The sequence below is a fragment of the Nilaparvata lugens genome, chromosome 2, assembly GCF_014356525.2.
Source record: "Nilaparvata lugens isolate BPH chromosome 2, ASM1435652v1, whole genome shotgun sequence".
Taxonomy (NCBI): Eukaryota; Metazoa; Arthropoda; class Insecta; order Hemiptera; family Delphacidae; genus Nilaparvata; species Nilaparvata lugens.
The window spans coordinates 57,608,097-57,627,884 of record NC_052505.1 but is presented as its reverse complement, the minus strand read 5'-3'; the positions used below and the strand labels follow the sequence as shown (position 1 = coordinate 57,627,884).

The 19,788-nt window shown below is 34.4% G+C and overlaps 1 protein-coding gene across 1 annotated transcript in view; it reads left to right on the top strand.

Moving 5' to 3' along the window:
* LOC111047798 (cell division cycle 5-like protein) overlaps positions 1 to 11,029 on the top strand; it is a 35,560-nt gene extending 24,531 nt beyond the window's left edge. The window contains exons 8-9 of the mRNA XM_022333644.2: positions 8,472 to 8,640; positions 9,225 to 11,029. Of these exons, the coding sequence (XP_022189336.1) occupies positions 8,472 to 8,640; positions 9,225 to 10,351 (1,296 nt within the window). The 3' untranslated portion in view covers positions 10,352 to 11,029. The remainder of the gene's footprint in view (positions 1 to 8,471; positions 8,641 to 9,224) is intronic.
* The last annotated feature ends 8,759 nt before the right edge of the window (positions 11,030 to 19,788 follow it).

Below are 19,788 nucleotides of genomic sequence, written 5' to 3'. Positions count from 1 at the left end.
ATCAATATTCTAATGTTGCATTCAATCTTCATTGTAATAAATAAGTTTTCATAATATGTGAAATTTGTTTCATAATTAGCTGCTATACTGTAATTTATTGTAAGTTCGTGTTAAAACCAGAATGTATTGTAACTTACGTGAATACTTAAGTTACTACTTACTTCTTACTTCTATTATTTACAAATTGAGGAAAACTTTGATCTTAACTCAGACCACTCCCCTATTATCCTGAAGTTGATGACACTATTCTACAGAAACAAAGCCCTTGCACCACATTAGTTAATGAGCATACAGATGGCTTTCAACAGATGCTGGAGGGAAGAATTCATCTTGATTCACCACTAATAAATGCAGATCAGTTCGATGACGAACTGGAAAAATGTGTTACCGATATACTACAGGCAGCATGGTGTAATACTCCACAAGCAAGTAGAAGAACAACTGGAAATAACTACACAAGAGAAATGATTGCGGAGAAAAGAAGAGCTAGAAGAAAGTGGCAGCAATCTCGTTCTCCCCAAGATAAGAGATTGCTGAATAATCCAACTCAAGAACTGAAAAGAGAGATACAATCTATTGAAAATTAATCGATCAACGGCTACTTGCGCAATTTAACAGGAGGAAAAAACACTGATTATTCGCTCTGGAAGGCTTCTAGGAAAATAAAAACACCTATTCAACAAGCTCCTTCAGAAAGCAAAACAGAGAATGGGTCAGAAACAATTAAGAAAAAGCACAGACATTCGCAGATCATCTTTTTGAAGTTTTCCAGCCAAATAATGGACCACAGGAACAAGATTTAGAAACTGATGAAAATGCTATGCAAGAGAATCAAGAAATTCTACGTGTCTCAGTGGAAGAAGTTGAAAAGGAAATTAAGTTATCAATGCAAAGAAAACTCCAGGATTTGACTTGATAACTGGTCCTAAAGCACCTGCCAAGGAAAGCACTCATCAAGTTAACAAACATGCTAAATGCTTCATTTAGACTTAGATTTGTACCAGGAATGTGGAAAGTAGCTGAAAGTTATAATGCTGCTCAAGCCCAGGAAAAGAACCACATGAAGTAACTTCATACAGGCCGATTCCATTGTTACCTGTGTTATCAAAGTTGTTTGAAAGGTTATTATCGAGTAGGCTCAAGCCAATAATAGAGAGTAAACTTATAAAAATGATAGAGCTAACACTGACGAATACAACGTCCAAGATCAATTCAGAGGGGAACTGTCCAGATCTTTTGTAGTAGAAAAGGTTTGAGGCAAGGAGATGGCCTGTCGCCACTGTTGTTCAATTGTGCCCTGGAATATAAATGAGAGAATGTATAAGATTAATCCAAAAAATATCAAAGTTGGAACTTCTAGAGATAATATAAATTTGAACTGCTTGGGATTTGCTGATGACCTTGCACTGCTTGCTAACAATATTCAAGAAAACAAAGAAAACAAATAAATACACTACAGACTATTTCTCAGAAGATTGGCCTTAAAATATCTTTTGAAAAAACAGAACTCATGCTAACTGATCCACCTCTTGCAAAGAAAATCCGTATAGGAGATCAAGAAATAAAGATTGTAGACAGTTTCAAATATCTAGGTGAAATCATAACCTACAATCTCAATGAGAATCGAACGTGGGACAGTAGACTGAATAAGTTGAGAGAGCACAGTATGCACAAAGAACACTTACAACAAGAAATCACTATCAATAGCCACAAAATTGAAGCATTACAAGACAGTCACTCAACCGGTAATAACTTACGCAAGTGAAACCATCTTTAAAACTACCAATACCATCGCAATAGACAAATTACTAAAAATCGAAAGAAGAATCATCAGAACCTGTATTAACAAGAACTATCAAGTAGATGGACACTGGAGATTAGCTTCCAACGAAACTGTTTACAAGAAATTGAACTGTCACAAGTACAATAAAAAAAAGCGAATATCTTTCTTCGGTCACCTGATTAGAGCTTCGGAGGACAGACTAAGCAGAAGAATTATTGAAAAGTTGTGGAAAAGTAAAACAAATATAAAATGGATTGACGAACTCAAGGAGGATACGAGAGAGTTGAATATAACATTCGAAGATTTGAAGAACAAGTCGGACAACATCAGAATCCTGAAGGACAAACAGACCAGACTGCAGATCAAAGTCAGACACAGAATGGGAAGAGTGATTTCGGACGAGGAAAGGAAATTAATTTCTGAACGAATGAAGAAATATTGGGCTGAGAGAGGACGGAGTAAAGGTGGAAGATACTGACTACAGTGGTCCAATGAAGGCCATAAAATATAATAATAATAATAATAGAGAGTAAACAATTGATTCCTAATCATCAGTTTGGTTTCAGAGAAAAACACTCTACAATTGACCAGGTACATAGAATAATGAATGTAATAGAGAAGAGTTTGGAAGAAAAAATATTTGTTCAGCAGCTTTTCTTGACATAGGGCAAGCCTTTGACAAAGTATGGCATGATTGACTTCTTTACAAGTTGAAGAAAATGCTTCCCAAGCAATTCACAGAAATACTGCAATCATATTTGGGTGGTAGGTACTTCAGAGTCAAGTATGAACATTCATATTCTGATGTGAGAGCGATAAAAGCAGGAGTTCGACAGGGAAGTGTGTTGGGGCCAGTGCTTTACCTTCTCTTCACCAGTGATATTCCAAATCTGGAGGAGAATACCACAGCGACGTTTGCATACGACACCGCCCTACTAGCAGTCGACAGCCATGTTCATACTGCAACAGAAAAGCTCCAGAGATCTGTCAACAAAATACAGTACTGGGCCAGAAAGTGGAGGATGAAACTCAATGAGGGCAAGTCAATTCACGTCAACTTCACCAACAGGAGAGCTGATGAGTACCATCCAATCAGCTGAAATAATATCAACATACCACATGCAAATTCTGCTAAATATCTAGGCATGACTCTTGATGCTAAGCTTCGCTGGAAAGAGCATGTCAAAAAGAAAAAAGTAGAGATCACCATAAAGTACAAGAAATTCTACTGGCTTATTGGAAGAAACACATCATTTTCAATACCAAACAAAGTTCTCCTGTACAAACAGATCTTCAAACCTGTATGGACCGATGGTCCAGAGTAACATCGCCATCATTCAACGATTCTTAAATAAGGTGCTCAGAAACATCGTTGATGCTCCTTGGTTTGTGCGGAACAGCGACATCCATAGAGATCTAGGAGTCAACCTTGTATCCTGTGAAAATTCAGCGGTATGTAGAGTCATGAAGCACGGCTCCACCAACACAACAACGTCGAGGCAATCCAGCTGCTAGACAACGGAGGATTGATGCGGAGGCCAGAGCAGTGATTGAGTGAAACAATAAAATCATGCTTTATAGTACAGTTATTTAATTTAAGTACATAATAATTATCATTAGCAGTAAGAGATTCTAGTGAGAGTTTCACTGTATTTTATTTTTATTTAGTAGGTTAGGTTCGATAAAATTTGCTCATTAGTCTCATGACTAGATAGCAATAGTAAGTAAGATAGTTCACTGTTACTGGTGAGATATTGTGATATCTATCCATAATGAAAACACTGGGATTTTGTCAAAAAATATCACTACTTATTTTATTAATAGTAGCTCTGTGAACAGAAGACCTCACGAAGTTTTCTCATCCACAAGTATCTCATGTCACCTGTTTGAAATGTTAACAAACTCTGTTCACGTTTGAATTTGTATTCCATGTGATATAATTCATCCAGTTCCGTGATAATCTTTCCATCTGATGAAAATTAATCTTTACAATCAAAAATATTATAATTCCTTCAGCAATATTTAGTTCATTTGATTATTTTTAATCACCTATTAAATTAGTTTTTTTCAAATGTGAGAATATTGATACTGATGGGTACGCATAATAATACCATGACTGCAAAACAATTATTGAAACCAAAGAACTTAAAGATGCATACGCATACCTCTTTAAGGTCTTTGATTGGAACTACAGACCTTATAGAAAATAGACACGGCTTCTCCAGACATCTGTGTAATCCACTTGTCAGATGATTGATTATGAATAATTCTATAGTCTGATCAATTCTATCTTCAGAGTAGATTATTATAGTGATATCAGAGTATGGATGAATTCCTTTTCTTTTCATATTATCCTTAAAATGCAAAATTTCAAAAAAAAAACTTGTGTACATAGCCTACATCGACGTGCCGTTGAAGGAATATTCCTGCAAAATCTCATTGAATTCTGTCAACGCGTTTGGCCGTAATTGCGTTACATGGATACATTCATACAGACAAAAGAAAATCCGAGTTATAACATAGACCTCATTACGTTCGGTCAATAAATAACTAAAATGTTTCGACAACAATGGTTCATCATCCATTTGTGTCGAAACATGTTTGTTATTTTATAATAAATCATATTTTTTGACAAATCCCAGTATTTTATATATATATATATATATATATATATATATATTATATATATATATATATATATATATATATATTAATGAATATCTGTATGTGTGCTTGTTTGTTTGTTCCCTATAGACTTGAAAACTACTACTTGACAGAACGACAGGAAACTTTAGGAATAATTATGTTGTGTGAATATTGGGGATGGTTTCTGACTAGAAAATTTAATAGAGGGCTTATAATTATTATTTTCGCCCCTCTTGGATGTAATGAGCTGGTTTTCGTACGTCATATGGAGGCCGAAAATGATTGTTTTCTGACCAGGCCGGTATAGTACTTTACGTAACAAGTCCGGTAACCATAATTTACCGCATAAGTATGATTGTTTCTGCCCGAAACGTAGTTGAGGGCAGAATTTACGAATGCGGTAAATACGTTACCGTACAAGTTACGTACAATATTTATTGTTATACTTATCTGAGAAAGAATAATAATTATTGCTGAGAAACAGAAACCATTACCTGCTGCTGCTCGAGCTATTGCATTCTATAAACATGACCTAGCCCGTAGCGCCTAGTTCATGACAGACAGACCCTTTGAGCTCAAATAAAATAATAAAGGCCTAAATTATAAGATTTCAGATGAGTTCTCATAACTTTAAACTCCTTAAATAAGTTCTTTATTATTTGAGTTAGTATATTAATTACTCAGAAGTTAGTAGAGTCTTAACATACTCGACTGTAAAGAGAGCATTTATGATCTTTTTACAGTATAGTATGCTGTTATAAAAATCACATGTTTTCTTGTTCTGCAAACAGCTGTTTACCGGCTTGATTTAATGCATGAAAAACAGCTGCAATTGAGTAAGTATGACAAAAAAATTTACGGCCCTAGGGCTGTAAAATAACCTTGAAGTCAGCTGATTCTGATTTGATGTGAACGTGTTTACAAAATAGTTTATGAAACGGAATCAGTTTTATGCTTCTAGAATTGAATAAAGTATTTTGCAATAAGATACTATCATTTTATTTGGATGAATGAAATACAAATAAGATATATTATAAACTATTCAAATTCGATTTTCAGAGTAGGATAGAACTTCTAACCTCAACTTCCGCAGTCGACGATAACAAGCATTGTTGACATCCAGATTGTCCAAATTTCAAGTGCGCTAAAACAGCTGATCAAAAAACTTTTCATTATTTGTGTTTATTATTCAAGAATCCAAACATTCATAATAATATAATCTTATTGCCACTTGAAAGAATGAAAAAGTATAAACTCAACCTCCCACATTAAAACATAATTGAACAAAATCTTTTAGGTTATTTAGACAAATTGAAATCCACCCAAACCCAGCTTAAGTACTGCGTTTACCACTAAACCTGGTGGATAACTACTAGAAACAACCTATTTTTTCGGACATGTTATTCATTATCAAAATTTGGGAACAGAATAGTTTTGGGCCATGCCTGTTGTTCTTCCCCGATCATATTTATATGCTTTTTCAAGGAGCTAGGCATTATCACCGTTCCCTCTCTTTACATTTATGAGGTGATTATGTACTTCAGGAGAAATAAGGCTTCGGCTAGAAATAGTGATTCCCACAGGTATCAAACCAGAAATAGAGGAGACTTTGCTTCCATATACCATAGGACAGCTCCTTTTGAAAAGAAGCCAACATATAGGGTCTTAAATTTTTTAGAAAGCTTCATGATGATATGAAAAACGTTGAAGATCTCAATTTATTCGGAAGGAATTTAAAAGAGTTATTGATGGAAGGTGTATTTTATGCCACACAGGAATATATGTGTAGGGAGGGGCCCTTTGTGTGTTGATATGTTTATATGTATGTGTATGTATGTATATGAGTATGTGTCATGTGTATTTTTTCTTATTAAAAGTAATGTTTTCAAGCATTTTTTGTGACAATTCTCATACTCTGTTAAGAGTCTCTGGGAAGATATTAAAAACAAACAAACGAACATGTTTTGTAATTGTATCCACTGAAAATGAAAAAAAAAATACTTGGACAATTTCCTGATATTCAGATTACCTCAGATTTGCTAGAGCTATGACCTTTCAGTTTTGCTTTTGAAAGTGCCTAATAAACAATTATTCTCATATATATTGTTTTATTTCTTTCGTGTGGCGAAAAATAGCGTTCGCACCACGGGCAAAAATGTATTTCCGGCTCTCAATCTTTTCTAAAACTGACTTTTGAAAACTGATTTCGAGCCGGAAAAGTCTCATTTTCGGCCCATGTTGCGAAATATACTATTATTAACCCATTTTACAGACCTATGTTTTCCTACTTGCCGACCGAGCGGCTACCGAAGAACGTAAAAATGATCATGATTCAAGATCATGTTGTGATAATATGATTTAGTATCTAAAGTTACCAGCTGTAATAAACAAGTCACTCGTGCTTCGCTACGGTGTCAAAGAAATCCCATTTGGTACATTGTGATAGTAGTGTCATATATATTGAATGTTTCTTGCGACATCGATAATATAATATATATCGATTAGCGGATCACGTGTTTTTGATTATAATAATTTTTCATTGATTTTTATTCAAATATTCTGTATTGTCGATAAATTGTGTACTTGTAATAAATACGGTAGTTTGGAGTTGAAGTGTAGTTGATTGGTACCAGCTTTAGATAATGGCTCCTTATAAGACCTATACAAATAATTATCAGTCCCCTATCATTGAGAAACTGGAGAATTCAATCTTGAATACTAGGTACTAGGTACATTGGATATTAGTACCAATTGATTGAGAAGAATATGTTTTCGGAATAAAAAATGCTGCATGACTAAGCACATAGGTAGTCCTTATTGAGATGTAAATCAAAATATTGATTGTCAAATAAATTTCATGATTCACCAAATAAAGTCAAGTGTGACATGGGATACATTGACTTTTTGGCGGTACGAAGTTTGCCGGGCCAGCTAGTAAGTTATATTTTTTGACAAAATCCCAGTGTTTTATGGATAGATATCACAATATGTCACCAGCAACAGTGAAAAATGCCAGTCAAGCATCACAGGTGATACTTTTGAAACCGGTTCAATTTGAAACTGAAATTTGGGTTAGCTGACAGGCATCCTAACCTACAGTTTTAAAGTTTTGAATTTTCACACTGATGATGACACCAGAGATCCCTTTCACAAACCAATTCCTTCAATAACTTATTTCACATGTTCTGTATCGTAACTTGGCTCGTCACTTCCCACATCACATAGTACGTATTTCAGGACGTCTCGAAATCCTTATTTAAATTGAAATTAAAGAAATTTATAATACCTACCTTGATCGACAAATTCGCTGGTGGTGACAACCTGTCTACTGTTCTTGAAATCTGTATGTACTAATTATATTATAAATTAGTAAGATTCTGAATGCATCAAAATTAGTGTTTCCTTTCTCTCTATCAAACTTATAATATGCAACTCTGCTTTGCGCACAGGCATTTTTTGCCCATGCAGACCATTTTCTAAAGATTTATTTGGCTTATTGTAATCATGAGATTGTTTTTATTCTTTGTTGTTGTTTTTATATTGAAAATGAGTACATAAGATTATTACTTTGTAAAGTGCATTTTCTTTTAAATAGATATATTTTGTCTGTCTGTCTATTGGTGTCGAAACATGTTTGTTATTTTATAATAAATAAGTGATTTTTTGACAAAATCCCAGTGTTTTCATTAAAATATTTTTGGTCAATTGTCTGATTCTTTTTGAATTATTATACGGTACTTATTGTTTCATGAACAATAATTATTGTCATTAAATGGAATCGATTTGCTCTATTCTATCTGTGAATAGTAGGATGTCATGAATGATTTTCAGACAGCTCTCATGAAACTAATAAGAAGTGCTTATTTAGGTATCCCAGAAAATATGCTGCTAAAATGTTCTTAAAGTAAAAAATGGTAAACTTGTTTATTCAAGTAGCCTAATCAATTTAGATCAGACAGCATTTTTGAATATATTAGTTTAAAAAATAATGTTTGGACAATTCTGGTGAATATTTGTATTTATAATGTTCTTGTTTCAACAGGAAGCTCAAAATATGATGGCACTGAGTCACGTTGACACACCTCTGAAGGGAGGTCTGAACACACCTCTGCAAAACTCTGATTTCAGTGGAGTCAATCCGCAGAAAGAAATTATTCAAACTCCGAATACTGTTCTGTCGACGCCGTTTTCTCAAAGGACAACTCAAGATGGTGGGTACAATTGCAAAAGTTTCAATTCATGGAATTATTTAACAAGAAACTCATACGTCTACATATACACTGATTATTTCCAATTTCTTCAACATGTGCAGTTTTTAGTCAGGAGAACATAAGTTCGTCTGACCGCCTTGTTTGCTAGTCCAATTAACGTTAACCAATGTGCACCACTTGGAGGCGAACTAGCGTTACACATATTTGAATTATAAAAACTGAATTCATTCAATCACTCACAATCATGTAAAAGATAATGGTAAAAGAATCAAACTCTACATTCATTGTAATTTATAGTAATGAAATTTTGTCAGGAGAATTTCTCTCCTATCAAATTTGGGAGATGAGATACATTTTAATTGTGCTATGGAAATGTTTCGTTTTTGAAATTTCAATAAAAAATAAAATTGTTTTATTATTTCTGTTGAAATATCACATCCAGAGGGGTTGTTTATTCACAGAAAAATCAATTAAATTTATATAATTTTTTAAAAATTCTGTATTGGTGTCTCCCTCTTCTGACAACCTTTTCACCAATTATCTGCCATGTGAAAATTCTCTATAAAAAACTATCTATTTTTCAGGGAGAACACCAGGCTTCCAGACTCCTAGGAGTGAAATGGGAGGTGGCATCAACCCGACACCAGTCCGCGACAAACTGAATATCAACCCAGATGACATGATGGACGCCCCTGATACACCGATAGCCATGCGCAACTACCAGAGTCAAGTCAAAGAGCAGCTAGCAGCAGGTCTCAACGCGTTGCCCAACCCGAAAAACGACTACGAGATAGTTGTGCCTGAGGAGGAGATGAACTCAAGCGATGCTAAGCAATCCAGGCAGTTGTCGGTTGAAGATCAGGCTGATGTGGACGCCAGAGCGGCGGCGGTGTTGGCGCTAGAGCGGGAAAAAGAGCTGAAAAGTAGGTCACAGGTCGTGCAAAGGAGTCTACCTCGACCTCCTGATGTCAACATTGTGTTGAGACCGATGAACTCCGAGCCTCCACTCACTGATCTCCAAAAGGCTGAGGAACTCATCAAGCAGGAGATGATCACCATGTTGCATTATGATGCTATCTATTCCCCTGATACCGAAAAAACGAGTAATAGAAACATGATGAGTCAAGCACAACACATGGCACACCTCGAACAACATCCCTACGAATCGTTCACTCCTCAGGAGCTGGCACGTGCCGAGGAGATGCTGAAGAAAGAGATGGAAGTTGTGAAACAAGGCATGAGTCATGGTGAGTTGTCTCTCGAGTCTTTTTCACAAGTTTGGGACGAGTGTTTCTCCCATGTGCTATTCCTAGCCAATCAAAACCGGTATACCAGAGTCAGGTTAGCCAGCAAGAAAGACAGGCTGGAATCTTTGGAAAAGCGGTTGGAACAAAACAGAGGGCACATGACTAAGGAGGCTAGGCGAGCAGCGAAAATGGAGAAGAAAATTAAATTGATTACTGGTGGTTACCAGACTAGAGCACAAGGACTTGTGAAACAATTCCAGGACCTTGTTGACCAAGTAGAACAAGCGCACATGGAGTTGTCGACCTTCAAGTTTCTGCAGCAACAGGAGGAAGCGGCAATCCCGCGCAGAATGGAATCCCTGACCGATGACGTCAATCGACAGATGGAGAGAGAGAAAAGCTTGCAGAAAAAATTTGGTGAACTTAGGTTAGCGGTGGCAGAAGGCAAACAAACTCAGTTGTAAATGTGATCATAATATTATGATAGTATGAATTATGTATACTACATCTGAATTATGTGCGCATAATATTATGATAGTATGAAGTATGTATACTACATCTGAATTATGTGAACAGTGTGAATTTTGACTGTTAGTCCGGGCGCAAATGTCATTCCGTGGTCATTTTTGAGTAAAAGCCGTGGAAGATGTCTCAATTTCTTCGTTAGGTCTAGCATAATAAGGATCGTGATGATGATAAGTCGAAATCACAGGCAAACACCTCGGAAACAAGATGGCCGCCAAATTTTTTAGGGTTTTGCTATATCGCTTGTATTTCAATAACCGTTCAAGATATTGAACCGTTTTCTTAGACGAAAATATTTTAAAATCTTCCTCTACAAATTTTGTTCTATAAAAGTTTCCTCTAAAACGCATATTTTTTTAGTTATAACCTTCAAAAACCCTGAAAAACTTTTATTTCTAAATTTCTCTAAATTACATTCCATTATAACTTTTTTTTGTGCAAGAGATACAGAGAAATTTTAAATCTATGAAATTTAGAGCGTCTTTTCAACTTTGGAAAGATATATCTTCATGCGCTGTAAGTCAAAAAATGAGTTCTCCAGCGCCATCCAAAGAAAACCCTGCATGATTTCTGGTGCGTTTTTCCATACGCATGAGGTAACAAGCTAGAACTATAAAATCGATTTTTTCATGAGTTCTCCAGCGCCATCCAAAGAAAACCCTGCATGATTTCTGGTGCGTTTTTCCATACGCATGAGGTAACAAGCTAGAACTATTCAATTTCAATTCAATTTATTAATGTCAACAAAAAATTAATATACAATTCATACTTACAAACATAAAATACAAATTCTTTATAAAATAATGAATATAAAATATCATATTCTAAATAATATTGTTGCATCCCTCTTTAAGCAAAGCTTGTGATGAGGGATGGTGTATCTCTAGAATGTTGGATAGCATAAGATACTAATATACATCGTAATATTAATAACATAATTAGATTTTATAATTTTACATTACAATATCAAGAAAAAAAGAAAATTCCATTCTCTTATGCTATTTTCATACAAATGTTGCTCTTGTAATCAGTATAGGCCTAATTGAGATTCAACTATATGTTCTACATCAAAGATAAAGATCACCAATATTTAAAAATAAAACAACAAATTCTCTTCTGCTCTGTTATACTAAGTAAGATATGTATTTTAAGAATAGAATTGAGATTTACAAACAGATTTGAGAAATAAATCAAAATTAGTCTTCATTTTGTCTCCCTAATAAGTAGTGTCGAAGATACTGCCTAAAAGTTTTGAAAGTGAAAGAATAATAACAAATTGGTATACATTGGGATGCTCCAGAAACTTCAAGCAACAGACGGTTTAAAAGTCTAGGACCATAATACGCTGCATGAGCACTGGCAGCCGCTGTTCTACAAGGTGGTTCTAGCAAAAATCTCTCAGATTGTCTACGAGTAACATAGCCGCCATGAGGGGCTATAGGGAATCTATTGGGCCACGAATAGACAAAACTAGCTAGGTCAAGATCATACAAGTGCTCAATACTGAGAACATTAAATTCTTTATAGAGCAAATTTGTTGGATATCTAACCGGTTTTTTCAAGCATATTTTAATAATTTTCTTATACAATACTATAAGAGGCTTAAGAACGGTAACACCACAACCACCCCAGCCAATTATACCATATCGCACAACTGACTGCACAAGCGCAAAGAAAACCATTTTAATTTGCTCAACTGTAAAAATATTTCTCAGTTGAACAAACTTATACAGCGTCTTCCTCAACCTAGAACATAAATATGAAATATGGTCTCTCCATTTCAAATGCTTATCAATGATTATTCCCAAGTATTTGGTGCTGTTCTTAAATATTATTATAGGACATAGACAACTATTATCATCGCATCCAGTTTCATGAAAAGCCAAACTCCCCTGGTTATCTGGCTGACCTGCTGAGGTCAAAGAAAATGACACTGCAGTAGTTTTTGCTATATTCAAACTAACTAAGTTGAAATCTAACCAGTTTTTTATAACTTTCAAACCCTCATTAGCTCTACAAAAAACATCTTCCCATTTTGATGCACAGAAAATAGCAACAGTGTCGTCAGCAAAAGAAAACAAAGAACAGCTCTCAAGCTCTATCTTGAGTAAGTCATTAATGTAAATCAAAAATAATATTGGACCCAGAACTGTTCCCTGTGGCACACCCATCGTAATTTCTAATTCTGAGCTCATTATACCATCAACACTAACCACCTGTGATCTACAACTGAGATAGCTTTTGAAGAAACCCAATGCAACACCTCTAATTCCAATACCTTCTAACTTTCTAAATAAAATATTGTGGTCCACTGTATCAAAAGCCTTCTGGAGATCTAAAAACACAGCTATACATTTTTCTTCCCTGTCCAGTGTTTCAATAATTCTCTTAGTAACATTATATACAGCATCAGAAGTACTTACACCCTTACGAAAACCAAATTGGCAATTAGATAAAATTTCATATTTTTCCAAGAATTCGACCAAACGAGTCTTAACACATTTCTCAATCACCTTTGACAAACATGAAAGCAGAGAAATTGGGCGATAGTTCCCTGGATCACTTTTGTTACCATTCTTATGCAAAGGAATAACAGTGGCCTTTTTCAACTCGTCGGGGAAAACACCATTCAAAAAGCATAAATTTATTACATGAGCCAGAGGAACTGAAATTATGCGAGAATTTGAACTCAGACATTTAGAAAAAATTCCATCAAATCCTGGTGCTACCCCTTTCTTCAAGTTTTTAATACACATATCAATTTCCTCTGCTATGACAGGAAAAAAGAAAAACGAATTACAAAACAATCTATTAGTTTTTTCCCTAAAAATCTTGTCCTTTACCTTAGTAATTTTTTCAGAAATTCTTCTACCAACACTCACAAAATGTTCATTAAGCTCCTCTGCTATTTCATTTACTTGATAAGATCTCAAAATGCGATTATCCTTGGTAACCAACTCTTTAATAGAACAATTAGTTTTACAAGGGGTATCTGTTGCTTCATTCACAACCTTCCATACAGCCCTTAGATTATTTCCACATTCAACTAATTTATTCTTGAAATACTGTTCCTTTAGAGTTCGCAATGCCGACTTCAGTGTTCGATTATATGATTTAAAACAATCCATCAGCTGTACATTAAATGGTTGTTTACGAACCTTAAGAGACATTTTGTCTCTTCGCCTCATACATCGAAGAATACCATTAGTCACCCAAGGTTTGATTTTCTTTGTATTATTACTAATCCTTCTCCTAACAGTTTTTGCAGAGTCAAATAATGAACGAAGTCTATCATAAAACAAGAGAAAGCTAGTCTGGGATCGTTCTCCTGAAGAACATCGTTCCATGTTTCTGTTTTAATTTTTGATTGAAAAACATCTTCATTAAATAATAAAGCCTGAACATCCTGGGAATCAGATTCAACATCTCTGCCATATGACAACCGGCTCTTACGTTCTACACAACACATCACTGCATTGTGATCTGTGATTGCACAATTATATATAGCTGATTTGAATAGACAATGCTTACTTTTCAAAAAGATCTGATCGATACACGATTCACTTAAAACAGTACATCTAGTACTGCCATAGAGATAATTTATAAAGCCATATTCAAGAAGATTATCCAAAAATCTATTACCCACAAGAGACAAATTTTTATCAAGAATATCAATATTAGAGTCACCAACAATTAACCTATTTTCGAAATGTGCTGTCTCATTCAGAAAAATCTCTAGAGCATCCACAAAACACGCTACATCAGTTTCTGGTGACCTATATAAAGCTGTGCAATAAAACTCCAATTCATCATACACTAATTTGAAATTCAAAACATTGGCATAATCTATATCTACTTCCAAAATATTATAATTAAGTTCATTCTTTATGTATACTACAATGCCATCACATTTATTAAATTTTGTTGGCTTTATGATTTTGTTATAGCCAGAGATATCAAATCCAGTTATATCGTGTGTGAGCCAAGACTCAGTTAATACTATAATATCAAACGCGACATCAAGACCAGACAACAAAATACACAATTCATCAAAATTTTTCCTTATACTCCTAATATTTAAATGAAAAAGTTTTAAATTCGAATCATTGCAAAAAAAACTTTCACTTCGTTCAAATCACATAGATTAATTGATTCATTACTATTCATATTTTCTAAGTCATCAAGTAAATCACAAATATCCATTACAAACTTATAGAAATAAAAGGTTGAGTTACCAGTGATTTATGATTACCTTACAGCTTTGAAATATCGCTTTCATTTTTTATCACCACCACACTCTTGCTCGCTTCATCCTTTTTCACTAGAACGTTGCTGTCCCGAATCCATACAAAATCATATTTCTTTTCCATTGCGCATTTTTTAACTTCTCGGAAAAGTTGCATGACCGATGGCGAATGATGTTGGAAAGCGAGCACCCTGCTCTCAGGAAGAGCCTGCGAAATGCATTTCGATGATATTCCGGGGCCTCTATTATCTTTAATAGCAGATGATCTGAAACTGGAATGCCAAGCTTCCTTGTCTTGTCGACGCAGAAAACGAAACACAATAGGCCCAATACTGCCCTTGACTCTCGACGGCAGTCTATGTGCAGTACTCAGGCTTTGGGCCGTTATATCACTATTGATTACCGAAGAAATGCTATTGAAAATCTGGAAGACAGACTCATTAGGCGTCTCGGTGATCCCTGTTACGACCAAATTATCTCTACGAGAATACTCTTGCATATTACAAACTTCAGTTTTCAATGTTTCATTTTCAGCCTTCAATACACTAATTTCACTCTTAAGATTTTGTATTTCCTTTTATACAAAATGATTTCTTTTTTAAAGTTGTCAAATTCGTTTGATATAAATTCCATAGAGTCTTTTATTGAATTGAAGTCTTCTTTGAAAGAGGGAGAAATCTCTGAGTGTATCATCTGTTTCACAATAAGTGCGATAGCTTGAAGGTCGGCAGGAGAGAGAGCGCCTGACGCTGTAGTAGAATGAGAGGCACTATGAATAGTTGAATGACCGGCCTTATCTTCTGACCTATTTACGGCAGTTCCCGACTTGCATGAAATGCACTTCCATTTACATTTACTTTCATTAGACATTTTACGAAAGTTTTGTTCCTTTATAAGTTGACACAAGAAATGAAACTCATTTTTACAAGATGAACACAATAACAGGTCCTGTTCAGGAATTTCACTTTCACATTTATCACAATACATTCTGAAAGAATCAATAAAAACAATCAAAGAAACACGGAGCAAACAACGATAGATGCTACTCGTTCAACAGTCAGAGACACACTGAAAAATCGATTTTTTTCATGACTACTTCAAGATAGAGACTTGCAAATGGTCTCAATCTCTTCGATACAGCAAGACGAATAAGGATATTGATGATGGAAACAACGAAAATATTCGACATCATTGAAAAATAAAAGATGGCGGTCATTATTGACAAAAAATTCTATATCGCTTGTTATTGAGTTATGAAATATATCGGATTGGTTTTACCACCAAAGTGTTAAGAATCGACCAGAAAATGATCTTTCCATTATTTATTCAACTTCACAAAAACTTGAAACATACATTTTTCGGGGACAATATTTTACTTTCCACCCTGTATATGTATTTGCAGTAGACAAGCACTAGTATTATTGGAAGAGTGTTGTATAATATTTCTAAAGCTTCAAAATGACATGTGGTTGGAGGCTGTAACTCCATATTTTACGGCTGGAGCGTCATCGGAAAAAGAGTAAAAAGTACTGTTTGCAGCGGAAAACACACTTTTTCCACCAAATGCCAATCCCAACAATTAGAAAACCGTGTAACTCATGACTCCTTGAAGGTACAGACTTGGGAATGGTATCAATCTCTTTGTAATTATGTGTAGAAAGAGAATATTCATGATGGCAATCTCAAAAATGTTTGTCATAATGAAAAAACAAGATGGCGGCAAAAATATATCGATTTTCAAGAAATCGTCTGTAATTCTAATAATGTCGAGGGTATCGGATCAATTCAGCCATCTGGAAGCTTCAAAATAATCATACAACAAGACGCTCTAAATTTCATAGATTAAAAATTTCTCTGTATCTCTTGCACAAAAAAAAGTTATAATGGAATGGAATTTAAACAAATTTAGAAAAAGAAGTTTTTCAGGACTTTTGAAGGTTATAACTAAAAAATGTGCGTTTTAGAGGAAACTTTTATAGAACAAAATTTGTAGAGGAAGGTTTTTAAAATATTTTCGTCTAAGAAAACGGTCCAATATCTTGAACGGTTATTGAAAAACAAGCGATATAGCAAAACCCTGAACATTTTGGCGGCCATCTTGTTTTCGAGGTGTTTGCCTGTGATTTCGACTTATCATCATCACGATCCTTATTATGCTAGACCTAACGAGGAAATTGAGACATCTTCCACGGCTGTTACTCAAAAATGACCCCGGAGTGCCTTATTCATGACATTAGCGCCCGGACTATGTTTATAGTTCACAAAAACTCAATTGTTAATGTGATTCATAAGAATGATAGTATCTGAAGTATGTGAATAGCGTGAATTATGAAAATTCACATTTCTATGAGATACACTACCTATGTTTTTCACAACAGTTACAGTTCATTGTAGATAAACTGATTGAGAGCACAAAAACTCACTTGCTAGTGTGAGGTTCAATGATCATCTAGAATAGAATAGAATATGTTTTATTGTAACCGCTTCTGAGGTCTTCTAATATAGTATGATTTACCTATACATGTACTTGTACTCCTACTGCAAATTAAAACAAGTATATTGTAATAATAATAATAATAATAATGTAGGAAATTTCCTTGTGATAGACTTCCATGTGAAAGAGTATGTAAATGAATAATTACAATATGAAAATTCAATGGACAAAATGTGTTATTATTCAAAATAAATAGTTTATTTGAATTGTTTTTCAAATTCATTTGAGCAGATTTTTTCATAAGAGATAAAGTTGTAGTTTTTTTGAAGTTTTTCAAACATCCGTGCAATGTTTGCACATTAATGCAATGTCTTTAATAACAGTATTGAAAATACCCTTGTGAAAAGTGAAAATTTATGCCTATAGAATTGTTCCCAAAAATACCACATAATACCGTACTTTCCCATAAATACCATGTGTAGGCCTACATAGTATTAAAGAAATTCTACATAGTATTATTTTGTCTGTCTGGTTGAAAAGTCCTTTTTTTATTGATATTATTTTTTATGTTTTTAAGATCGTATAGTCAATACAGTAAGTTATTAATTGATTGGTACTCTTTATAATAAATAAATATACCAAACAATATGGCATTAATGAACAAATACTAGATGGAGTTGAAAAAAAATCCATTAATCGAAATTGATATATTATGAGAATACGAGCCATATTTTAGAGGTGTGCTAAGGTGATAACAAGTCCGTTACAAATAAAAAGAAAACATTATTGGTAAAAATATTATTCGTATGAAACAAGCTAATATTTTCACTCATCCACGATTTCAATTCACAAATAATTCAGTAATAGGATACTAGGCTACTTGAATTGACAGTTAATTGAATGATTAAACATAACATTAAAAAACCAATTGTAATTAACGTATGGTAAGCTTGTTCAAATGAGAAGGTAGCCTCACAACACGACCCCACTATGTGGGGTGTGGGTGATATGGAGCCTCTACTGTGCCTCTAGGATGTCTGGATCGATGCCAGAGATTCTGGGATGAATTGCAGTGGATCTCAAAAGAAAATAAAACTATAAAAATGGATACATTTCATCTAGTTCAGTCTTTATTTCTTCTATAGCAATTGAAAAAGCAAACATTGATTCAAAAATAGTCATATTTCAAACAAACATTATTCGTGGAATGGAACAGTGATTAACTACCTACTCATCATCGTAGCGTCTTCCAACACTTCTTAACTTGACACATTATTCTCATCATGACAAAATGACGGATAACATTTACTATGCACCAAGCTGAGCTTGAAGTTATTGAATTGAATCACTTGAATGTTGCTGTCAGTGTTCACCTAGGCCTATTATCAATAGATAATCCTTTCATGTAGAGTTGTTTCCTTGTTAACCAATATTATTCATCAAAAACTAATAAACAGGAATTTTTTGACGTTTAAAGAAATATCTTCTTGGAACTCTAAAAACCCATAAAATTTCCTAGGTTGCGTCATAGAATAAAGAAAAATACTATATTAGCCTATTTCTGTTAATTATTTCGAGATATTTATTATGTTTCAAAGATATAATAATATATATAGTAATTGAAATGTTTAGATGATAAACGATAATGAATCCATTTGCAGCAATTCCATTACAATAATAGTCATTTGCAACAACACCATGACTCTTATGTATTTATTAAAAAATAGTTCGTTGAAACATTATTATAGTTCAGTAAGATTGATGATATTTCTATTCATTTCAACTAATGAATTTAAATTGAAGCAGTTTAAGAAATTTAGTTTGTCTACTGCATTGTGTAGGTTGGCAGAAAGTTGAGGGTGGATTGCCCATCCTATTCAAACGTTGGTTGCCAAAATTGCCGACAGTTTTCTTCATAACTGTATTTCTGTTGTCCTACTCTATCTATCTCAATGATAGAATGTTGGATTGGAGTTGGAGCTTTACTGTAGTCCAGGGAATGAATGCTCAAAAAAGGGTATAGAGGGAAATGTTTGGAAGACAATTTTTGACCCCACAGCTCTGTTAAGGGTAGTAAGGAGGTAAACATTTCAAAAGTCCCCACCCCTACCCTCTGTGCTAAGGGGGTGGGGGTGGTTTAAAGGTAGGGTAAACCATCCCACGTTGGGACACCAAAATTCAAACAGCTATAACTTGGACAAAAATTAAAAAAATCTACATTTTTTAATTTTATATTTTATCTGCTTACACTTTTATCCTTGAGGATGGCAACTGCATTGATCAAAAATTTATTTTACTTTCCTTGCCCTATTACCATAGGTAAGGAAAGTATTACTTTCAAAAAAAAATTAAGGTACCCTAATTTCATGTTTTCTATACGTTTCATTACTTTCCTTGTCCTATTACCATAGGTAAGGAAAGTATTGCTTTCTGAAAAAAATTAAGGTACGGTACCCAAATTTCTATACGTTTCAAGGTCCCCTGAGACCAAAAAAGTGGTTTTTGGGTATTGGTCTGTAAGTGTGTGTATGAGTGTATGTGCGTCTGTGTACACGATATCTCATCTCCCAATTAACGGAATGACTTGAAATTTGGAACTTAAGGTCCTTACACTATAAGGATCCGACACGAACATTTTCGATCAAATGCAATTCAAGATGGCGGCTAAAATGGCGAAAATGTTGTCAAAACAGGAT